The 25799-nt window shown below is 36.5% G+C and overlaps 2 protein-coding genes across 2 annotated transcripts in view; both read right to left on the bottom strand.

Annotated features, from left to right (window-relative positions):
• The window catches only part of LOC143751586 (NXPE family member 3-like), a 29880-nt gene extending 28491 nt beyond the window's left edge, over window positions 1-1389 (bottom strand). The window contains exon 1 of the mRNA XM_077244163.1: window positions 1187-1389. The gene's annotated coding sequence lies outside the window, so the exon portion shown is untranslated. The remainder of the gene's footprint in view (window positions 1-1186) is intronic.
• LOC143751587 (short transient receptor potential channel 1-like) lies at window positions 1187-25068 on the bottom strand. Its single transcript, XM_077244164.1, has 10 exons — window positions 24579-25068; window positions 21066-21220; window positions 20769-20870; window positions 20226-20428; window positions 19607-19738; window positions 11469-11664; window positions 10099-10435; window positions 7285-7424; window positions 6689-6835; window positions 1187-1506 (listed from the first exon to the last, which is right to left on the bottom strand). The coding sequence occupies exons 1-10, from the start codon at window positions 24742-24744 to the stop codon at window positions 1411-1413; spliced, it is 1674 nt and encodes a 557-aa protein (XP_077100279.1). The 5' UTR covers window positions 24745-25068; the 3' UTR covers window positions 1187-1410.
• Window positions 25069-25799: the final 731 nt, after the last annotated feature.

The following is a 25799-nucleotide window of genomic DNA, read 5'->3' as shown; positions in this document are numbered from 1 at the left end:
AACGATTGTATTGCTTCCGCTAAAGAAAATAGTCTGTTCCGTCTCTGAACTGCATCCATGGCAACGCGCTGTTTTTCATGGCAACGGTGTGTTATACTTAACAGCGGTCTGTTATCAAGAAATAACACCGCATGCTACATTGGAATTCTACCAAGCCATTTAATAAATGCATATATTTAAATGCAAATATAAACAATTTCAGTGTGTAATAAATCACTAATATATCCCTAATCGTGCACCTGTCCATGCTGCTGGGTCCTTCCTCATCTGCACCTCCTGCTGCCACAGCACTCTTTCCACTACGCAAAAGGTCTGTTAATTTGGCGCATTTAGCTGCCTCTTGTGCAAAATATCTTTTCTTTTTAATTCTTATTTTTTCGGCCCCACCCATTTCTTTCTCTTCTTTCCATTGACAGTAATCTCTCCTTTTCGCCATTTTTACCGTCCGTCTCTGTTGCATTGCATTCACACAAACCCGCCAAACATGAGTAAAAGTTAAGAGGGGCCGCTCGCATCCCTCCTCAGATTGAAAGTATTGGTTTGGCCCGGTCTGAATCACACACACACACACACACACACACACACACACACACACACACACACACACACACACACACAGCATTCCGCTTCAGGCAGTAAGCGACCGGTTAGGCCGGTCGCGTATCATTAAAGAAAAAAAACAACAACTCTTAGACCACCGGTTTGCGACATTAACCGCAAATGCGACATTAAAAAGGGACATATAAGCCATGGTTTGTACAAAAGACCCAAGAATCCAACTTACTGTGCAAACAGCCAACACCTTTATTCAGTATAACAAGGTCAATGGCAAAAGTGAAGTGAACCAATCTATGACGAACATAGATGATATATACATTTATACATAAGGGATACAGAATTTCTGTAAGATAAATGGATCATCAAAAAGAGAAAAAGATAGACGTAGACGGCGCCAAAGAAAAGAAAGAAACAAAACCAAACGAAGTCTAGCTGTTAAATAACCTCTAATCCTAACTGAGAAAATAAAGAAGAAAACAATAATCTTCGGCGTCCAATACGCCCTACCTAATCTCCACTAACTATCAGAAAACAAAAATACAGGTAGTGGCACTCGCCCCTAACCTAATGTATTTAGAAAGAACGAAAACCCCTGCGTGTTGCAGTGTATGTCACGTGACATGCTTACCTGTCTGTCTCTCTCTCTCTCTCCGCACTAGTATCTTTCAGCGGTCTGCTGTATAGCAGTTACATAAAACCAGAGGAACGAACACAGAAGAGTTCACTCATACATTGATTCAATATCACACAGATCGAACAGGGACAATAGTCTTAACAGGGTATACGAAATCTCAAAACAGAAAGCTGGGTGGCCTGAGTCTCACCCTGGGTGGAGATATCGGGCGTGCCATTTTATTCCCCAGGTGGCCTGTTCCCATTGGCGACAGCGAGAAGTAATGACGTCAGTGCTAGCAATGATTGACAGGTCACTTGGCCAATCACGAGTACCTGCCAAAGCGAAAGTAACAGAGAGAGCGGGAAGAGAAACACAAAAGAACACACACACCCCATACAGGAACGTAACACCCCTCTCCATAAGAACAAACCTATAATTATTATAGTTTGTTAAAATCAGAACAATAATAATTAAAAAAAAGTACATATCATACATACCTAAAACCTAACCCAAGTCAAGAACTAACCACACCTAGAAAGGGCATCAGCCACAACATTTTCGGTTCCTTTTTTGTGACGGATTTCCAAATTATAATTCTGCACAATCAGAGACCAGCGCATGAGCCGCTGATTCTGGTTGTACATACCCAGGGCCTGGCCACCAGGCGGCCCCCCAATCGATTTTTTTTTTTAGATGACTTAAACAAGTGACATAAATGAATGAATATGAATGAATGAATGATTGAATAATTCAAGAAAAGAAAATTCTGATTTCATGATCAATATACCTGCCAACAACTGATGCTGTGTCTGCCAGCGTTTAAGTCATGCGCATAATCTAGACACCTCGCGATTGCATAGACAATTCGTGCGCAACTGCACATAGTCACGGTAACGGTTTAAGTTGGAGAAAATAGCCGCAGGGGAACTTAACCTTCTAGGTGTAAGGGTAGCAGTTTGAATAAATAATAAACATAGCAGTTTGAACTCTTCTCCACTTTATTATACCACACATCAGATCACTAGCTCCAAAAACCCGCGACACTCCAGTACCAAGTGCGCACGACCCATATCTACGGCAAGCCCCGAGGGGAAAAATAGATTGCATACACACATACAACGAGCGCCAGTACATCATTAACGGTATTATAGTAACAGACTTTGTTGGATTCTGTCATTTACAATCCAACAAAGTCTGTTACAATAATAATAAAAAAAGATTTTGAGGACAGTTGAGAAATAATAATATTTTTACAGTTTTCAACAATAATTGTCATTGTTGAACCCTTACTCTTATTATGTTTCTGATTTCTCATAGTTTGTCATTATTTTAGCAAATAATTTATTTTATATGTTTTGAGACTGTTTGTTTAAAAGAGTTAGAGTTAGTAAAAGAGTTAGTAAAAGAGTAAAGTAAAAGTTAAAACTTTTTTATTTAAGTTGGCATCTATTTTTAAGAAAAAAATACAGAATCTCAATTTTCTCAATTTTTAGGTGAACTATCCTTTTAACCAGGAATATTCCTTTTGAAATAGATATATTTGAGAATAGCTATTTATGGGTTGATGGTCATGGAAATAAAAAATGTTTAAAAGTTAAAGCAAGTTTAAAAAAGTTAATTAAATATGGCAATATTCTGAAACAAGTTAATTTTAAGTGTTGCATGTCATTTTTAACTAACTTCATATAGCAGACAACAACTAGTCACTGATAAACCTGGCTCGGGTAAATATTGGTTTGACTCATTAGGGGGTAATGGAAGGTAATGGAAGGGGAACATTTCTCAGGAGTGAACTGTACTTACACACATACAGTAGACTAGCTCTTTTAAGGTGCCTACTTCTATCTGTACTTTAGATTACACTGGCCTTTCCAGTGTGGGCTGAGGACTAGATGAATTACTTGTGTCAAGTCTGACCGGTGAACCAATGTTCTGTACTGTGTGTTTGCTCTGAAACATAGCCAGGGTGTTTTTTTTTGTAATTCATTTTCTTGTCACTCTCAAACCCCTTTTCCACATCTAATATTTTTCAGTCTTTGTTAAACCGTTGCAGTTGCCATTTCAATCTTCTGTACAGCCCTGCTGTCATGCCAAATCCAACCTCAAAGCGATTTCACTGGCTGAAATGAGTATTCTATTTGATGCCTGATTAGAAATCTTATATAATACTGTGTTTTTTAACGGCTGCATTCCACTATTTTGTCCTGTTTTAAGAGTGTTAATGTTTTGTATAACAGCACTGGAATGTGCTGTTCTGACTGTGTTTATCTATACTACAGTTTGTGTTTGGCAAAGACGAATTTTCAGGATTCTGGACTGTATTTATTTGAAATATTTTTTTTTTGTTAAAATAATGTAAAAGTCTTTATTGTCACTTTTGATCAATTTAATGCATTCTTGCTGAAAAAAGTATTAATTTATTTAAAACAAACAATGGTATCATACTGACCATAAACATTTAAACGGTAATGTGATCAACTGCAATAGGATGAAGCTATAGAAAGTTGAACACATTTTACCATGTTAATAATCCCTTCCATAGAATTTTGCAGATTTTCCCCAAATATCAGCACAAAATATTGGGGGAAAGCCCACAGATTCCATCTGGACCTGCAAGTGACTACTCCTTTACATTCAAGCAAGTGTGCTATTAGTATACTTCTTTTAAACTAAAAATAAAAAATTATACTGTACATTTTATGTACTTCTAAGAAATATTCTTTGTGTACTTCTAAGAAATAAACATAAAATTACACTTTAGTATAATTGACTTATACTGACAGAAAAGTCTATTTGGCTTATACTTGTACTCAATATTTTGAATCAAGATCAATTTAAAAGTATAACTAAGTATTCTAAGTATGCTTGTAGTTGTGTTTACTCTTTTGATTAAGTATAGTCTATGAAATACTATTTTTTAGCTTTACATAATGTCTTATAAACTTATTTTTTTTAAAGATAGATTTATAAAGAAAACTTACAAGTATACTTGCACTATAAAACTACTATACTAGTAGTTTACTGAGAGTGTAATTCAAAGGGTACTTTCATAAACTAAAAATGTGCTACAAGTATTTAACTAGTAAACTATCAGTATATAAGTTTACCTGTAGTATAGTTGCAGACAGTACAAATGAAAATTGTAGTGGCAAACTAGTTGTGTGCTCAATTGTTTTACTAAAGTATACTTTAAAAGTATATTATTATACACAAAAAGTTGGCCAATTTTGTCTCAAGTCATGAAATCATGAAATAGTACACTTCGGGTATACTATTAGTACACTGATATTAGTGTACTTATTACATAAATTATGCTTATAATTTGGCAATACACCAGCCCATCACATACTGCACAGCTGGTATGTATAGGGTTAAGGCTTCATACCCTTACAAAGTTGCACAATTCAGACAGCTGTACTGTACAAACACCAAATTACTCCTTTAAATAAAGTATAAGCAGTCAGTTTGACGTCTCAACTCTTGCTCACACTAAGAGAAATATGTCCTCAGACATTTATCCAGAGGTGATTTAGTGTTTTCCACTTGCTATTTTCACTTCGGAAGATTTACTGGACACCCTCAACCAAACAATGAAGCAGGAGGGAGTAAACGTCTGACTATTCCTCTGCCTTCCCAGTGGAGGTCAGCTGTGTGAACACTTGAGTCTGTTCCTTGTCATTCCTGTATCTGTACATCATGTTTTTCTGTTAGAGGGAGTGACAAAGCAACTATTTAAGCATGTGGGTAGCTACGTGCGTTTACAGAAAACCAAAAATACCATGCTCTTTGCCCTAAATATCTTGCGTAGGGTGTGTGTTCAGGCGTGAATCCATTACATCTGAGTGCGTCTAAATGCATCATTCTGACCACACTTCTTGAGAGAATTACTTTTCCATACATCAGCGCCAGACAGTGATGTCAGTCTAGAGAGCAGAGAGCCACTCACACATTCGCTCTGGACTGACATGGTGTTACTCATGCCAAACACTGAAGTCCTCAGAGAAGAACAGTGCATTATGCAACCTCTCTGAAACTACTGCAGAAAGATGCCTGCTGAAAACTGAAGCTGCTGAAGTCGGTTACAAAGCCTGGGTGAATCTTAAAAATATGAATAAATCGTCCTGTAGCTCAGTTGGAAGAGCATGGCACATTGCCAAGGACAAAGTGATAACATCTGAACAAACAGACGCATGCCTTGACAGCTTATCTTTAATCTGTTCTTCAAGAAACAAAAAATGTTACTTCAACAAGCATGTGTTAAGTGCTAAGAAATAGAATTGTCAAGGCCAATTCAAGACAAGTTATATGTCGCCGTCCACAGTGAAGAAAAAATTCTCCAGCTATTGCAGAAAAAGTACCTGCATTTGGCAGGAGGTAGATGATACTTCATGAGATTCACCCCAAACTATAAGTGGGACATTTACATAAATAAATACCTATAAATAAGAAATGAAACCCCATGGCAGAGGTGAACAAATGGGGATTCCACCAACAGATAGAGATGAAAACTTGCAGAACTAATGTGATACAGGAAAAATGAAAGAACTTTCTGTCACACTGTATTATCGGTACGAGTCGATCAATATATTTGTCAATAATGCTCTGGACATGTAGCGCTTAATAAAAACAAATAGTGGGCGTTGAACGAGAAACTCGCTTGTTACACATAGAACCTTTATTAACTAAATTAACAAGACTTTGATGATGATGATATACCTGTGTTGAAACAGATAAATAAAAGGTCTTTGGATTTATGAGCGAATGCTTGGATTTCATTATTAATGAAAACACATCAACAATAGTACAATGGAAAATTCACTTATATTAAACATATTGAAATTTTAAATGTATAAACTAATTTTGCGCTGCAATAATCCGCACATTGCGAAGATAAACCGACCTTCTCATCTGACACCAGATGCAAATTCCAGCCCGACGCTTCACATAGTCAGTATATAGTCCAAAAACATTGATTAATTTAGGAAAGAAAGTAGTTGCGGAAACTGACCTTTAATGCTCATAGCAATTGCTCATATGCCTCTGGAGACAGAAGGATTGCATTGGCGTTTGATTGAAATGTAACATCTCTGCAAAATAATCCTTGAAACATTTCTCATTTAAGGTCATTCACGTTTCGAATATGTGATTGTGTATTGTCAACAATAAGCATAAACATTTTGCATTTCCATTTTGTAGTGTGGCAACATTTAAACTGATTCACGTGTTTAAGAATCTGCTATCAAATAATTTATGCTATACTGCAGTTCCCACTGACATCCTTCAAACACCTTAAAATGCACATGTGTAGATCGGGAAAATCAACATTTTCTCGGGGGAGTATTCAAAACTTTGCATATGAGTCACGAGACACACCCTGCTCTAAATACAATCCCGCGGCTATGGGTACGCCCACTGGGCATTATATATGTGAAGAAAAAGCTTCAGTGGTTAAACACTTCACTGGTTCCGGCAGTGAATGGATAAGAACTGTTGAGTTGTGGATGTTGTGATTACCTGTAAAGGCCCCAAGATGGAGCTGGTGGTGTACATGAAGAAGAGACGCAGATAGCTCAGAACATTGGCGAAAGCAAAAAGTCCTTCTGCAACCAGGATGGGATGGAACGCATCCCACTCTTTCCTATCTACCTCTTTATCCTTACACTGAAGCAGAGGACAAAAGAAAGGTTGGTGTAAATGATGTTATCAGAGACAGTCGAACACAGTAACACTTTACACAACAAGATTTGAAACGTTAGCCAGCGCGCACACACACACACACACATATATATATATATATATATATATATATATATATAAACCGTATGTTACTGTAATTAAAACATTTGGTGATTTAAAAAATAATTTAATTCTGTATAGTTTACACATCTTTGTGTCATTCCAAACTATAGCTTTCATCTTCCATGGAACACAAAAGAAGATGTTGTTCAACGAAATAGTACTTCTTTTATGTACCACGGAAGAAAGGAAGTCATAGCTTGGAAAGAAAAGAGGATGAGTAAAAGTAAATGACAATTTTCATTCTTGAGAAAACTAGTGAGTAATGACTTGACAAATTGCTCAGAATGAAATGTTCTGGACTGGGTTTATACCTTGCTGTAAGCCACCACTCTTAGGGCAAAGGTGGCCAAATAAAGGGAGTTCATGACGAAACTTAGCTGGTTTCGTGACTCTTCCAGGAAATCTTCCAATCCCTCATACCATAGACGCTTCACATCCGACCACACCATGCCTGCAGAGATAGGAATTTGCCATCAGCACAAAGAAGCGTCCAAGCAGCAAATCAGAAATTCCTTATTTCTGGCAATTTTGAATCAGTTCCAGATTCTATGATAATCCCCGCAGTGACACTCAAAGAACCATGCCTGACAGAAAAGATTTATACATGCTTTTTACAATTAGAGCAAATAGCGATAGATGCTATTTCCACTGGGTGTAAGTACAGTATATTAAAAAAGTGGAAGATACTATTTGCACCTCGGTGTATTGAATTACATTTTACAACAGTATGCATTAATAACAACATATTGTTTACCACAACACATTTATTAAAATTATAAATGAACGCAGTTGACATGCAAGGCTGTCCAAACAACTTTATAAGTGCTTGAATTACGTTTTACTAATATTTTCTTCATTTGTATTTAAAATTTATGTCTCTGAGCTGGTTTGCAATGGGAGTAGGGTGAAGAATGAGATTGGAAAAAGGCTCCATCAGACAATGGCAAGTTGAGTTAGTCTTTGATGACAAGACAGGCTATTGGAATTTAGTGCAAATAGACACTCATGAATTTACTCATGTCTATTAGGGAAGGGCGATATGAGGCTATATGTTTTGCACCTTATTTTTGCTATACTGTTTCTTTTGTAATTATCAAGACTGCTTTACATTATTTACATTTGACATTGATAAAGAATCATAAATCATGCGTGAATCATTATCAACAAACGGTAGTTGTGATAGTCTTTTTTGTGATGGTCCCTATTGTGACGTATATCAAAATGAAATGGCTTCTCAGGAATATAAAAAAAAGTAGGGCGGACTCGTGTGAGTGAAAGGCGCCAGTAAACACATCATTAGAAAGAAAATGTCAATGCAAGAGGGAGGGGAAGTAATTTTGATTAAAGATTAAGAGTACACGACTTTAACAAAAACAATGATGTGCACTAATAATTAATTTATAATAAATACTGCAATATTCCATAAAAAGAATAAGAATTTAGATTTAATGCTGACTTTATAACTTATAATGTGAAATGGTGTTTACATTTACTTGTCGCAACTTACCACATTAAAGGAATAGTTGACCCAAAAATATAAAAATCTGTCATCATTTATTTTGAAGAATGCTGGCGTCCAAACAACATTTTAAAGACTCATTGTATGCACTTGAGACATTTTTTTATAATATATTTTGTGTTTTGCAGAAGAAAGAAAGTCATACAGGTCTGGAACAGCATGTGGGTGAGTAAATGATGAGAGAATGTTTGGGTCAAATGGCTTTGAATGGGGCTAAACGAGAATCAAAAGAAGTATTTTATTCATTACACTGTACAAAGGAATATTTTTGTAATATTTAATATACAAGAGAAACCTTTTAGTGTGAGGAAGATTAACGATAAGGCAGAGTGACAACACAACAATGGATATACCAAAAAAAATGTACTCATATTAGTAAATTATGTAATTTACTCATTTGTCATTTACAACAACTTGTATGAATTTCTTTCTTCTGATGAACACAAAAAGAAGATATGGCGAAGAATGTTGGTAACCAAACAGTTGATGGGCCCGATTGACTTCCACAGTTTTTTCCCACTATTTTCTATACTAAGGAAGTCAATGGGTTCCCATCAAATGTTTGGTTACCAACATCCGTCAAAATACCTTCTTTTGTGTTCAGCAGAAGAAAGAAATCCTTACAGGTTTGGAACAGCTTTAGGGTAAGTAAATGATGACAGAATTTTCATTTCTGGGTGAACTAACCCTTTAAAGCTGAAGTGTAAAGAATTCATTTTCCTCTCTCTAGTGGTCTTCATGCAGTCTAAATTTATTTCAACCTGATCATATGACTTTCTTTTAGTCAGGGTGCACAATAAACCATACAATTTTAATATTCACAGCCATTTGAGGCCATAAATACTTAATAAAAGGAAATAAGACAAAAACTAAAACAAGTGCCATTAGCAACAAATTACCCAGTGGTATAATGGTAATGCGTTCTAGAGAGATTCTAACCACTAGCTTTGTTTCTCACTTCCGCATAAAGGAACATTATCTATGTAATTTATCAGTCATACTAATGGTGCTGTAAAATTATGAAGAACGGATGGATGAACTGAATGTATAAACTGCTTATAAGTGAACAAGTATAAGGCTTGTGGCGTGGGTCCATTGTAATAATGTATCTGACTTCATAAATATAATCTTTACAAAGGTAGATTTGAAAGAATTTTGACATTGAGACTTCATTGAATGTTTCATTGAATTTGAGAATGCAGGCTGCCACAGACTGAATCCACAACATGAACCTCTTAACATGTATTTAAAGATTTGGAAATGGGGTGAAAAAACTAAAAGTGTGAACACGCCCTTACAATTATATGAATTTTTTAAATCGCAATGTTACAAATTACTATTTTGTACCATTTGATGCACAGCCATACTTCTGCTCTACACTCTATGCAGCATTACATCACCAAAGTGTGGACTCGGAAGAGGACTGCAAGGCCTTAGGGATGAATTCAAGGCACTTTATGATTTGTTATAATGCTTGATTTATCTTTTTCTTTCTGCTGAAACAACGATCACAGCAAAACATTCTTGTTTGTTGGATAGAAAGCAGATGCCAAAAAAATAATAGATAAAAGTTGTATGTACATACACAAATGCCACCCATCCTCACCTATGATCCAGAGAATGAGAAGGTAGTCTATCGACTCCAAAGGGGGACCCATTAAGTTCTTCTTACCCTCATTGTAGACCAGTGAATACAGGTTAAGAAGCAGTAGGAAGGTGAAGTAAGATGCACTGTGAATGATGAACTTGATGAAAGGTGTGTGGATGACCTGGCCCACACGAGAACGAGGTCCCAGCAGGTAGCAGACGGACAGCAGCGGCCACAGCAGAGCAACACTCAAAACATACAGGATCTTTAAGCATGTGTGCTTGCGGCGGTAGCTCGCCATCTCGCCAAACCACACTGTGTTCAGGAACTGCTGACAATTGGACTGGGCGACAAACTACAGGTCAGAAAAAGAGAAAACACATTACAAAAAAGTATATGGTCTTTTCTTATAAAATAAAGGCTTATATATCTGTCAAGTCTGATAATCTGATAATATTTGTCTATTGATTAAGCAAGTTAAGCAAGGGTGCATTTCCTAACTATGATTGCAGGTTTCGTTGTTAGCAATGTTGCAATATAGTAATTTAAGCAAAATTTTTAATGATTTGATGTTTCCCAGAACCATAGTTCCAAAGAACATTCACAAACATCATCACACACTTCCACAGCTCTTGACCTGAAGCATATATATATATATATTTTTAGTATGACTTTAGTATGGACTTAAATATATCGTACGCTGGGGCAAAATAAGCAGGTTGACATGCATGCTAGCATCGTTCATTTCGTTACATCTGTTAGTTTGTCAAGAGAATGACCTTCATTTTTGAAGAGCTTGCATGTGCGATTGTGCTCTAGAACAGGAATACGACATAAGAGGGAACCTGCGACTGAAGCAAAATAACAGAGAACAAAAATAGCAACATAGTCCTCATATGCCATCTTCATTATTTAGCTACAGTACATCTCCACCATGCTGCTTGACATCATTAACAATGGTTCTCTATTGTTGAACCAACGTAGTTCATATGACAATTGTGAGACACAGTTAATACCGTTTCCTAAAAAATAAAGGTATATTTGGTTCCATGAAGAAATTCATGGAACATTTCCATTTAACAAAATATTCTTTAAGGTGCATGGAAAAAGGTTCTTTAGCTTATTAACATTTTCTTCACGCTAAGTAACCCACCCCCCGGTTCTTTTAAGAACTGTTAACTAAAAGGTTTTTTTAGGGAGCCAAAAATAATTCTTCTGTGGCATCGTTGAGAAATCCCTCTTTTGGAACCTTTATTTTTAAGAGTAGTTCATTTTCAAGCGATGCATCACACTTTGGTACTTCAGCGTAATTCATCGCTGTATGAGTAACACAGCCCAGGCCTGAGAGGACACAAGCACAGTAAGTTTTGTTAAAAATTCTCATTAACCTCTTTTTGGTTGTATTTGATGGCCAGTTTGAGACGACTGAGGTTCATGCGTTCCTCCAGCAGGCCTCTCTTGTCCACTTGGTCTTCACTGGACGTGTGGTTCAGAATGACTTCCAGTTCGCGAGAGTTGCGGGCCTGAGCCAGCAGGTCCTTGGCAAACATCTTGCACTGCTGGGCAAGTTCTTCATAATCATTCCTGTAATAATGTAAATGAGACCCGGAATGAGCAGTAGAAAGAAAAACCTTAATTTCTTCACGCTTACAAATAAAGGTTCTTTTGGCATCTGTGCTTTCATGAAGGACCTTTAACATACATGGAATGTATGGAAAAGGGTTTCTTTAGATTTTTAAAATGTTCTTTGTACTATGTACAAACTGGCTCTTTCTGTTTACTGAAAAGCTCTTTGGGTAACCAAAAATTGTTCTTCTATATCAGGGGTTTTCAACTGTGGCCCCCAAGATCTACTTTCCTGCAGAGTTTACCTCCAACCTTAGCTGTGTTCGAAATCGCCCCAATACCCTCATTCACTATTCCCTACATTAATCCACTAAAATACAGTTTAATAATCAAACTGGCAGCTCCAGTAGTAATGAAAACATGTATCTTGAACTCTGTCATTGAAACCAGCATGTATAAACCTTCATTTAACAATTTAATAATCAATTAAAAAGGAATTTATGGATATGGTTTATGGTTTATGGATGATTCTGGCAAGCACAGTAATTCATTCGGCATGACCCTAACAGAGCATTATGGGTATTTTCTAGCCATTGAGTGTACATCATCATCACCTGATATGATTGTAAAGCGTTTTGGGTGTACAGTAGTACATATGAAGGCGCTATATAAATACCTCATTCATTCATTTATTCATCAGTTTTTTAGAATTTACCTCTAGACTGACTGATTCATATGATGTGCCAAAAATTGCTCTAGACAAAACTTTTTTGCCTCACCTGCTAATGGTGAGTTAGGGTTAATAAATGGTAAATTTTTAATTAAATAAATACTTTTTTACTCATGATGAATCTACGCTTTTCATTATGTATATAAAAAGTCCCTCTTAAATTTAATTATTTAACTGTTTATTCCTTATTTGCAACAGATAGCACTATATGGGATAAATCATTCAGGGAAACCTGGAGAGGCTTTACAAATTTTCTCAACTTTAGCAGCTGATTTGGAATTTAAAAGGCATTCAAAAAATGCAGTAAGCAATTTCTGAGAAACGCTATTGAAAATTTTAATCCACACGTAAACAAAAAATATTTTGAAAATTTGCTAGATGTCTGTTTATGTGCTGTAAACATTTTTTTTATCTGCATTAATATGGAAAAGCTTTCCAGTGCTGGAGAGATGTTAGAGAGTGGGAAGGCCTGAAAACGAATGCCGAAGTTGCTTTGTTTCTGCTCAATATATGAGTAACATTGAACCAAGATATGCTGTTTTATGCTGATGTTGTGGTTGAATCACAGCTGATTCCCATGGCGTGCTTATTATTTTGGGGGAGGAGCAATGAAGGTAGCGGTGTTTTTGTTTGGGTGACGATTTCAAATATCAACATTAGCTGCGTTTAACATGGACCCTAATAATCCGATTATAATCGGACTACTAACATAGACGGAATAAAAGCTCACATGCAACCACGTCAATTGGAATGAATTGGCCAAATCCGATAAAGTGGGTTTTTACACAAAATGTTTTCAGTTTTTAGTTGAAAACGGTGTAATGTGTTTTGGCCATTCATTTACACAACAATGGTGTTTTGTGGGCCTGAAAATGCAAACTTTAGAAAATGGGTTTTAAACATGTTTTTGAAAACCGTTATTGCGTTTGTGTAAACTACAAAAACGCAAACTTGTGAAAACAGCTACAGCGCATGCATATTACAAAGTGACATTGCCAACTACTGGCCTGGAAGCAAAATTCAGCATTTTTTTGTTTCCGCAGATCAGTAAACGTTAAGCGTTTTGACAACATTGCCGTCTGTACTCGAAAAATGCGAAGGAAAAACTTTTCTGTTCTTAGTATATTGTTGTCATGTAAACAAACCCTAAAATTTAATTCGGATTGTAAGGGGTGTTTTAAACCACGGCTCTGAACCGGTTCAATGAACGAAAACAAAAAAAGAAAATGAATGAAATTTTGACAGGAACATTACCAGAAACGGAAACTAACGGAAACGCTAATTTGAAATGGCCATTAACTGGTTTATAACGCTATTTTATCGTTCTGTTTAATATTTTAATATGGTAGTGTAAGACTGGAAAAACTGGAAGGACTTTAAGAGAGAGGCCACTCTCGGAGAAAACAAAGGAAATTAACATTTGAACTCCCCCTCATGCACTATTGAGACGAAGGTCTCACCTCCCTCACCCTAATCTACATTTCTCTCCCCCATTCTTCATCCTGGCAGAGATCTCCCAAACTCACACAAGAATCTAAATGGTTTAATGTGAATGATTATCATCGAGTTTTATACATGTTTGGTATTATTTGAAATGTCTCTGTGCGACTGGTACAAATGTCTCATTCCCAAAGAAGTAAACCAAAAGGTAATAAAGTTCTTAGGAAGTTTAGAAACATCTTCCACAATGGAGGGTGTGTCTTTGAGTTAACACCTTCTGACCATTTGACTGAATGCTAATTTTCCACTGCTAGCAAATGGTGACTTACCACTGTGGATGATGTTTAGATTTGAAATGAGGTCTGGGTATATAATGAAACGCAGCGAGAGCTCGGGGCCTTTTCTATATTTGAGATCGGCCCGTGAGGCTGAGAGTTGCAAGACTCTCAGCCTCACGCATTTCTTGTCGGGTAAACTTTTTCCTCCTTGTTTTAGAGCATTTGATGTTGCATTGATTGTCCTTGAATTGATTATGAAATTATAATGATACATTTACCTGACATATTAAATTGTGACATTTGATTATTCTAATTGACTTTGACATTATTTTCATTCAAGAGTTTAAAAGAATAGTAAAAAATTCGCTCACATTTAATGATGCACAGATATCATTAAAGCCTTTTCATTTATGGAGTCAGATGAAATAACGCGAAAATACATATGAGAAAATGTATTGCATTTAACCAAAAATACTTTGCCGCGAGAAAAGACAGTAACACGCAAAGACCTTCACCGCTAATTCGATTACCGCCATTGGTTCGAGTTAGACGGCCTTACAGTAGTCAAGCAATATCAAATTCAAATAGTTCGGACTATATCCAAATGTGATATTGAAGCATAGTCTATCCAACGTGAGTGAAATGCCCGCGCTCAGCTGTCAAGTCATCATAGGTAAGTCGCAATTGCAATGCAAGGGTGTTAGCTTTTCCGAGGATTCGTCACCAACCATCAAGCATTAGGCCATCATTTCAGTGAAAATAAATAGCAAGTAATATGCAGCTTCTTGTGTGTTTTATAACCTATGTAAATTGCAGGATAGTGTAGGACATGGATTTACACAATGTCACATCATGCACTTAAAGCGCTTCTGTGAACAGAGAAAACAGATTAAAACTTAAAAACATATAAAAAGTAATGTATAGGCCTATATGCAAAATATATTTCACTTAAATAAATACAGATTAACAAAACGAAAGGAAAACGTTTCAGTTCATTTTCCTTTCGTTGAATACATTTGGATAATAAATCTTGTTATAAAAATTATGTTGTATTGGCTATGACTAGACGGCAAATACAAGACTCTTTTCAAGGTTTTGAGTATAGAAAATGGCAAATAATAGTTAAAAAAATTTAAATAAAAAACATTATTAACCGTTTTAAAGATATTAAAGATGTCATTTTGTTTCCTAATTCAAACCAGTTTCAAACCAGTTTCGGAACGGTAATAATACAGAAGGAATGCATGAACAGAAACGTTAAAATACTGATTCTGCTCGGAGTGAACCGATTGACATTTTTTTGTTTGTTTTTAAGCCCTGGTTTAAGTTTTTTTATCGTCCGATCGAGAGGACATATAAACACTTGTTCAGATGGAAAACAGCAACTGGAAAGTAATGCGCATGTAAAATGATGTAGAACATGCTGTTGTTGTTGTTAAATGAAGTGTCATAAATGACTGTCGTGTCATTCTAAAATTCTCCTTCCACTTATCGCCTGTGACGTGGAGCAGGACAACGTCCCATTAGTCCTTGTTTTGGACTTTCATCCTACACAGACACCTTGCTTTGGGCGCAGGAATGGGCATTTTTACTGCTTGAGACACAATGTAAAACCTTAATTCTTCCAAATCAAATGAGGGACGAAGACAACAAAGCCTTGGGTATCGGCTACCAAATGGATGAAGACAAGCTCTACATGTTAACCTCAGTTAACTTTTCCAAAAGGAAGAAGAAGGTGAGAGTTGGAAAAGATCTTCTCAAGGAGGAGGTGAGAATTGAGACCCCTAATCCACTGAATAGGAGGGCTCTCTTAAGCCAAGTGGCTGGACTGTACGACCCAATTGGCTTAGTTACACCTGCCAAACAGAAGGGAGCAATTCTTGTTAGAAAAGCATTCCAAGAGGGAGGGGGTGGGAAACGAACCCAAGAAACCTGGGACCAACCTCTCTTAGAAAGCCTCAGAGAAGAAGCCATACAACTTTTTGAAGAATATGTGCAGCTTGGACAGGTGAGATTCAACAGGAGCCTCACACCAGCTGGCTGGGAAGGGAAACCTTGGGGCATCACATTCTCTGATGGAACTGACAAAACCTATGGAGTTGTGATGTACTTAAGATGGGAGACAAGTCAAGGCACTGTAGTTCGATTCGTTGAATCAAAAGCCAAACTGACACCCCTGGATCAAAAGGGAGAAGCTGTAAAAGCTGAGATCTGTGGTGGCCAATGAAGATCGAGAGATGGTTCCATCTACTTGACAGTCAAACGGTCTTGGGAGCCATTCAAAGAGTCAGTTATGGGTACAAAACCTTCTTTGCAAATAGAGTGGGGTGAAATCCAGAAAGCTTGACTAGTGCAAGACTGGTGGTGGATCCGTGGAGATCTAAACATAGCTGACATCATAACAAGAGGGGGCGCTCCTGGAGATTTGAAGGAGGATTCCATATGGCAAAATGGACCAGAGTTCCTGAAGTGGCCAGTGGAAAAATGGCCTATAAAATCAGCTGGAGAGGTTGCAGCTCATGCCAGAGAAAGTGTAAACCAGCTCCAGAGGAAGGCATTCTCAGGTGCATTAACAAGAGCTCAAGCAAGGAGTCAGCAGAAAGAAGACCTACAAGGCACCCAGGAAAGTCCAAAGAGTAAAGCTCAAAAGGGAATACCTGTGGTAAACCCAACTCTTCTAAGAAGGAAGCCCACTGGCTGGGTTAAAGACCTTGTGGAAGTAAGAAGATTCAGTAGCCTGTTAAAACTGGTGAGAGTCGTTGCCTGGGTTTGTCTAGCTGCCAAGCAGTGGCTGAAGAGGAAGTGCCAAGTCCCTAAACAGTCAAAGTGGGAGGTAAAATCACCCAAGCAAGCTGTGCTGACTATCAAAGAACATGAAGATGCGCTCAAAGACCTCTTCCTCGCAGCTCAAAAAGGTACAGTTTTTTCAGACACAACTCTGAACAGACTGGCAGTATACAAAGATGTGAACTCTGGACTGCTAGTTTGTGGAGGCAGAATTCAGACGTTCAATGAAGATAAGACAGCAGTGCCAGTTTTACCATTTGAAGCATGGGTGTCCACACTGCTGGCACAAGAATCCCACAAAGCAAACAACGAGGGAGTGGCAGGAACCCTTCTCCGGTGAGGAAGAAAGCCTTGGTAATAAAAGGCCGTAGACTTGGCAAGAAAATAGTTGACAGCAGTGTGGTCTGCAGGAAAAACAAGGCAAAACAGTGTAAAAAAATCATGTCTGACCTGCCTCTAGAGCGAACATGCCCAGCTGCACCTTTTGAATTCACCACCATGGACTTGTTCGGCCCTTGTGAAGTGAAAGATGAGGTCAAGAAGAGAACTAGACTCAAAGTATGGGGAATAGTCTTCTGCTGCATGGCTTCCCGAGCCATACACACTGAAGTGGTGAGTGACGTCATCTGAAGGCTTCCTGCTAGCCTATCAAAGGTTCACTTCACTGATAGGACACCCCAGGAAACTCTGGTCAGACCCTGGCACTAACTTTGTGGGAGCCAGACCGGCACTAAAAAAGCTTCACAAATTCCTAAACCAAATAAACAAATCTGAACTTGAAGACATGGCTGCCAAGCATGGTACAGAATGGTCGTGGAAGATCCACCCTGCAGACTCTCCCCATAGGAATGGTGCAGCAGAGGCAGCTGTCAAAGTAGTGAAGCGGGCGTTGAGCAACCTTTGTGGAGATGGTATTTTCACATGGGTAGAATTCCAAACTTTTCTCTTCATGGCAGCCAACCTTGCAAATGAGAGACCCATCGATGCAAGGACTCAAAGCAAAGAAGTATGAGTACATCACCCCAAATTCTCTGCTTTTAGGACGCGCCAATGCAAAGGGAGACCCTGCAGATTTCCAGTTCAATGGCTACCCTTACAAAAGGCTTAAACATATTCAAGCACAGGTAAGCAATTTCTGGAAGAAGTGGAGCCAATTGGCTGGACTTAATCTGTTCATAAGAAGCAAATGGGACACCAAAGAGCGAAATGTTGCTGTTGGAGATGTGGTCTGGGTGGCTGATCAAAACGCCCTGAGGGGACAGTACAAGCTGGCTAGAGTCGTCAGTGTAAATGCTGACAGCAAAGGCATTGTAAGAGATGCATTTGTGAAGACTTTTCCCAGTTATCCTGTTCACATCACAAGAGCTAACAGTGAAAGAACTAAGAGGCTTCAAACCAAAATCCCAGCCACAATTCTAAATAGGGATGTCAGACGCCTTGTCATTCTACTTCTCACTGAAGAACAAGCAGAGGTGTGAAGGGCTTGTGTGACCTCTCTGGATTTGAAAAAAAAACAGGAGCTCAAGTGGGAGGTGTTGAGTTGAATCTCAGGAGTGATAATCAAAGAACTACACTTCCTAGAGTGCACCACCAGCAGCAACAAACCGGCTGCTTGTCACCTGATTGTCATTGTCACTGATTTGGAGCACCTGAAAAAGCATGGAGGTTCTCAGTCAGTCAAAAAACAAACTTCAGAGAGAAGAGGCTCCAAGTCACTCATAGATTCATTCCAAAGACGCCAATGGTCTGTAAAATGTTTTATTTACTTTCATGGTGTTTAAAATGCTGCTTAATATGTTCGAGCTATGTTTAACTGCTGTGTAGATGTTTAAGTAAGACATTGCAGCATTGCCTTCGTTTATTTTGTGTTTGTGCTAAAATAATATTAGATTTTGAGTTTGTAAAAATGAACAGTATGAGATGCAAAAGGATGGTATAAAGTTAAAAATGGTAACTACAAACAAATTTGGAAGATTCATAAAATCACATTTTTCTTTTTTCCATGTAAAAGGCTTAAGTGGTTAATTCATTTAAAATGCATTAAAAATGTTTAAATAAAATTGTAACTTTTGTTCTCTGTCTTTAAAGGTTTACAACCTAATTTGCTGAACCGAACAATCAACTGACAAAGCAAAAATAAAAGTGATTGAGTCGGAAATTTGAGTTGTCCTTGTGTCCTTTAGAAGTTGAACTGGAGTAGGACTTGACAATAAATATAACCAGCATGGCACAACACATGTCGTCTCCTAATTAGGACATGAAATAGATAAATATTAAGTCTGCTCTTTAAAATGAAGAAAAGAAGCAATTAAGGAGAATAGTATGAGCAAACAGCAGGAAACTCAAATAAAAAAAAATCAATTCCGATTTGAAGCTTGTGACATAAAACGCGAACATCAACCTGATGACTTTATTTAGCAGTCATGTAAACACTAAGTTTGGTTTCAATTCAATTAATTCATTCCAATTTAAACAATTGTCTCACATAGATAGTGTTTCTCAGAAATCACTTTAACTGTACCTTTAACTCATTATGATTAGGTATCTAACCATAGGCAAAAATCCTGGTTCTTTCTACAACAGAAAAACATTTGTAAATTAATTGTTATTAAAATGCATGTATCTGTAAAATGGTCAAAAGCAAAGAGGGTATTTGCTGCTGTTTAGCTCTCTCATTTAGTAGTTATCCATATGAGACCTCTTTCTCTAATCACTCTTCCATTACCGAAATTCCACTTCCACCAGGCTCAGCTCTTTCAGATCCGTGCTGAGCTCAAATGCTCTCAGAATGGGGTCTTCTTCTGTAAGCATGATCAAGGATGGGCTGGCAAGGCACCGGTAGATATCTAGACGGAACCTGCAAGAGACACGATGGAGGAGGAAGGAGAGCATTAAAAACATTGCAACACATTGTAAATATACTTTAGCGTGTCTGTTTGTTCTTATCACATGTATTTACAGGCGCATTTTCAATAGAGACGACTTGAAATCCCTAAGTATGTATCATATAGTTTGAAATGTACTACATATCCTTGAATAAATATCCGACTATGTCCCTGATAAGCCTTCAACGTTTTTTCAACTTTGAACTAATAAATCTTAATTGTTCTCTAAAATGCTTTTCTTTTTTTTTCTATACAATTTTTTAAAAGATATAAATACAGAGTTAATTTTAAGAATTCTGGATCGGGAAAACGGGACAATTATTAAATGTATAGATTACAAAAATAAATAAATAAATATATACAGTATATACAATAAGACGAAGCAATAAAAAGTTTTTTAAATGTCAGAATAAGAGAAGTTAAATAAACCAAATAGTTTGATTAGATAAAAATGATTACCTTGAGTGGCGAAGACTGTCCTTCTTGTTTTTGGCATTGCAGAGTGTGCACTCGCACCCCACAGCGTGGGGTCGGGGCAGTGATATGTCTTGCTTTAATAGCATGGTCAAAATCTCATAATTGTTCCTGTGGGCAGCAAGAATGACCGGAGCAACATCCATGGTGGTGGAATACTCTGGATTTTGAATGCGCTGCAATAATTTCTAAAAACAAAACAAAAAAGGAATAATGAAATTTTGAAACATGAATATTCATAAAAATACTATTTATAAATATCAATAAATAAATATAAAACTGTATAAATATCACTGATAGTAAAATACTAGTATTTAGTCAATCAAATATAAAAAAATAAACTCTTCCAAAAAATACACATATCATTCAAAAGGGCATATGTGTGCCAGACGCTTGGCTTTTCCTTCAACAAAACAAAAGGTTTTTAAGATCAAGAGAAAAAATTCTGTCAAGCATTTCCAACTAGTTAACTGGTAGAGTTTATATTTTTTAAAAAAAAAAGAATATATAATCGAAAAATAGACTAACTGCAATAGAAGGCTTGGAGGAACGCCTGGGCCGATGGTTTAGCAGGATGTCAACTGCTCCTACCACTTCTGAATCAATAGCCACCAATAATGCATCTGTGGCCTGCACGCGTGCACACACACACACACACACACAGAGACACACACACACACAGAGACACACACACACACACACACACACACACACACACACACACACACACACACACACACACACACACACACACATATCCCAAATTAACAGATTGGTTTTATATAATATGTTATGCATGAGCTGAGGACATGGGTGTTTTCTTACCTGACAGCCATGGTCCAAGAGCAACTGCAATATGTCTAGATTCTCATTTTCGATTGAAATGGTGACAGCATCTCTCCCAAGTACATCTACACAGTTAATGTTTAATTCACCATGTCGTTTCTCCTCCAGAAGTTTCTTTACCATGTAGTAGTCACCTTAAAATGTAGTTAGGTAATAAAACAGGTTCAATGGTTTATACAATAACAACTAAATGTTATCAGCAAGAGAGGACAGTGGTTTGTGATGGAAAATAATATTGTCCTTAAAGGAGAGATATCCTTCCCTGAGACATTTTAGGATTTCTTTATATGGTAAAAGAATAGCAACTGACCCCTGTCTGCACAATGTAACCAGAGGAAATTCATTAGTTTTCCTTTCCAAGCTGTTTCTGGAATGTTTGGAAATAAACTAAGCAGCACTGCTGTTTAACAAAACACTAAATGGACGTATGAACCATCAGTCAAGCTCTTAAAATCTACTTATCTCAAAACAAATTACTAAAACCACACTAGTACGTAATGTAACATTAATATGTGAAATTCTTAAAGTCCATTATTTTATAATAATTATTTAAATTGTACACAATTTATGGAAGTAAAATAATGTCAAATGTTTTTGAAATAAAAAGCCTGTTGAATTGCACTACTTGGAAAAAAAATAGGCATTGCATTAACCATGCTTGCATTTTAATGCATTGTATTTTTAGGGCTTGCATTTTTATGGGTTGAAATTCAACATGGTTGAATATTTAAGCTGTGAATATTTCAATTAAAAATTTTACAAACCCATTTTTATTATTAAAAATTCAATAATCCATATTAACCCTTCATATTTCACTTCCAAAATATTCTAACTGTTTAAAAATACAACCTATAATATTCAACAGGCAATTTTCGGTTCATTTTATTTCGCTTTGCAAATTCGCTACAAATTCAGTGGTTCAAATTCGACAGTAAATTCAACATTGACGTCCAGGAACTGCAGGAAAAGCAGTAGATTACCGATCATAACCTCCATCTGCTGTTAGTCGATCTCACCAGCAGGGGGTGCAAGCGCTTGTTGTTGACGAAGACCGGCACAATTAGAGCAAGTCATTCATTCATAAAACTCATTTACAGCAATGTAAGTTTATTTGTGATTATAATGACGGCTGTTTTTGTTAAATTCGGTGCCTTCACGGTTACTTTTCCTGTGTAGCCTACATGCATATTTCTCTACCGTGAACGAGATCATAATGTTATTCCCCGATGCGGATATACAGATCCAATGTTACATTTTGAGGTCGACATATATTTCTCTTGGTTGTTTAGTTGCCTTAACTTTACATTGTGGCGATGTGCTGCATGCAGGCTAATAGGGTTTCCCTCAATACTTCAGGATTCCCCTGCTGGACCTGTACAACGTTTAACATAGCTTAATGGACTAGTGATGTAAAAGTCCAAACTCACAGGCAAGCAGATGGACTCAGAATAACGCGCACAGCTGAGCGTTTCCCAGTGATAGACTGGGATAAAGATGGCTTGATGTTGGACATTCGCACATTTATGGACCGTCTCTAAAGTTTATACGACTTTGGTATACACGTTTCTAACTTCAATAGCATTTGAATAGAACGACTTACAGTCATAAAACCAACTGTAAAGTGTTCATGTAGTGTCAGGCATAATGTGCACCCTTTGGATTTTTGATATTTTTATTCAAATAAATTTAAGTTTGCTATTGAAGTTAGAAACGTACATGGCAATGTTGTATGCAACTTTAGAGACGCTCCCTAAATGTGCGAATGTCCAATGTCAAGCAAATTTTACATTTAGTCATTTAGCAGACGCTTTTATCCAAAGCGATTTACAGTTAAACTAACAATAGGAGGACAACAATATGCAAGTGCTATGATCCCAGTTTAAGCTAATGCAATACACGTAGGCATTTTAGGACTTTAGGACTTATATATAGACTATATATACATGTATATATATATATATATATATATATATATATATAGAGAGAGAGAGAGAGAGAGAGAGAGAGAGAGAGAGAGAATAGAATAGAAAGTGTTAGTATTAATTGATCAAGTGTTGATTTTATGCCAGTATATCACGAAACGCTCAGCATGTAACTTTGCGCGTAAAGTTTACAATCAGAGTCCATCTTCTTGCCTGTAGCCTATATAGTAGCCTACAGCCTACATCCCCAATAAGGTGCAAGATTGGTCTTTCATATCACTGTATGTGTTAAGCGTTTTGTCCCAACGGAAAGGGAATCCTTGAGTATGAGGTATTGAGGGAAACCGATTATAATCCTGTTCATGGTAGAGAAAGCTGATGACATGTAGAATACACAGGGAAAGTAACAATGAAGTTATTGAATGAAACATAAACACAGCTTTTGTGTGTTTATCATCATTTCCGCATATACTGTCACAGATAATCATTTCCATTTTATGAATGAATGTCTTCGTCAACAACAAGCGCTTTTGCACCATCTGATGGTGAGGTCGACTAACAGCAGATGGAGAGTATGCTCGGCAATCTACTGCTTTTCCTGCAGTTCCTGGACGTCAATGTTGAATTTACTGTCGAATTTGAACCACTGAATTTGTGGAAGCGAATTTGCAAAGCGAAATAAAATGGACCGAAAATTGCCTGTTGAATATTATGGGTTGTATTTTTAAACAGTTTGAATATTTTGGGAATTTAATATGAGGGTTAATATGGATTTTTGAATTTTTAATAATGAAAATGTTTGAAATGTTTTTAATAGAAATATTCACAGCTTAAATATTCAACCATGTTGAATTTCAGCCCATTAAAAATGCAAGCCCTAAAAATACAATGCATTAAAATGCAAGCATGGTTAATGCAATGCCTATTTTTTTTTTCAAGTAGTGCAATTCAACAGGCTTTTTATTTCAAAAACATTTGACATTATTTTACTTCCATAACAATTACTCATAATCTTAAACCATTCGAAATAAAATCACATTTTGAAACGTTCTATTCTAGCACTTCTTGTTACTGTTTTTCTACATGAGACAATTTTATTAAAAGTAAGAAACATCCTCTAAATTATCTCTATATTAGCAACAATTTAAAAATATTGCTAACATATATATATATATATATATATATATATATATAAAACAATATTAATATAACAATATTTAATATATATTAAAATAATTATTTGTGTGTATATATATATACATACATATATATACACTATGCTTTCATCAGAACTAAATAGTTGATATTAGATTTATAGAATTATTTTAATAAAATAATAATAAATAATAATAATAATAGAAACAATAATAAAAAAGTGAATATACTGTAAGTTTCTTTATATTTCAAAATGTATCTAACATAAATATAACCTAATATATTAGTATTGTTGTATTATACAATATATATATATATATATATATATATATATATATATATATATATATATATATATATATATATATATATATATATTTAAATACATTCGTATTGTAATGGTAAATGAACTTACCCTTCTCGCAGGCCAGCAGAAAGAGCTTCTCGTCCAGAGTGGTCTCCTCCTTCACCTCTCTGACGTCTTTTAACGCCAGATATTTATCCGGTGAGGACACGTCCGTGCCCTGATATAGAGCAGCCATTATAACGGAGAGAGAGTACGGCAAAGCACTGATGTGCATCCCACTGAGCAGATAATTACACCTTTATACACATGAAATCACGAAATAAAAATAAGAGCCCTGGTCAGTCCTGATGTAAACGATGTTACGCGCTCTGATAAGGCCCTAGCTATAATGAGAGATTGACTCCTGTCAGAGCTCTTTATTTAACATCCGCGTCTCGGCTTATGTGTGTGGTACGATAGAGAACACATCCATCGGCATGTATGACGATATTCTAAAGGTTTTCATAACCAAATATTCCCCAAACGACTGTAAACACAAGAAGAGGCAGGAGCATCGCGATGTTCTGTTGAGCTGGTGCTGATGAAGCTGTAAATGCGCATGCGCGCTCACAGCCGTTAGAGCATCAATATTTACATAAGTGATGAATGTCCGTATGAGCCTTTCGGTACTGACAAAGCTAAAGTACAGAATATTTTATTGTGTATACAAGTAATGATTTTGAGTGTTGAGTCTTTACTGCATTGTAGTAAAAAAAAAAAAAAAACCTTGTCAAACTGTTAGGAAGGAAAGCAGTGATGTTCTATTTTATATGATTCCATCAAACCGAGCAAATACAAATAAGGATTGAACAAGCAAAACCAATTAATCAAAGGGGGAAGCAAAACATGCATTGGCACCACACCAAAAACATGTATAATAGGCTAAAAAAAGTTGTATTAACCCATTTATGATTTACAAACAGAAATTTTGCAGAAAGGGTGTTTAAAATATGTAAATAAATGTAAATATTCTAATGTATTTGTGTATATCTGAAATGTTTATATGTTAATTACCTTGCTTTTTAATCATGTTTATTGTTATGACACATGCTGCCATTTTGTCCATGTGTCATTCAGAAAAAATGCATGACTTTCTTAATGTCATACATGGTTGCAGGAAACACAGTGAAGATGAAGATAATAGTTCCATATATAATAAAATTCCACACAGAGGTATTCCAAACAGGCAGGCAAACAAACAAACAAACAAACAAACAAACTTTAACATAGACGGTAACAGGAACCACAAAGAGTGACTGTGAGGGTACAACTTATAAAGCAAACAGAAAC

Source organism: Siphateles boraxobius, unplaced genomic scaffold, assembly GCF_051911475.1.
Source record: "Siphateles boraxobius isolate OS27281-9 unplaced genomic scaffold, OSU_SipBor_1 26, whole genome shotgun sequence".
Lineage (NCBI taxonomy): Eukaryota > Metazoa > Chordata > Actinopteri > Cypriniformes > Leuciscidae > Siphateles > Siphateles boraxobius.
The sequence above is the reverse complement of the archived record's forward strand: the minus strand, read 5'-3'. Positions and strand labels throughout refer to the sequence as shown.

Bases quoted from the DNA above. Each gene is read 5' to 3' on its own strand.
- LOC143751587 (XM_077244164.1), bottom strand. From the start codon at position 24,744: ATGCACATCAGTGCTTTGCCGTACTCTCTCTCCGTTATAATGGCTGCT. The intron at 19,739-20,225 runs GTAATCATTTTT...TGTCTCTTGCAG, and splicing joins GACAGTCTTCGCCACTCAAG to GTTCCGTCTAGATATCTACC. The intron at 10,436-11,468 runs GTTAATGAGAAT...TCTGACCTGTAG, and splicing joins TCAAATACAACCAAAAAGAG to TTTGTCGCCCAGTCCAATTG.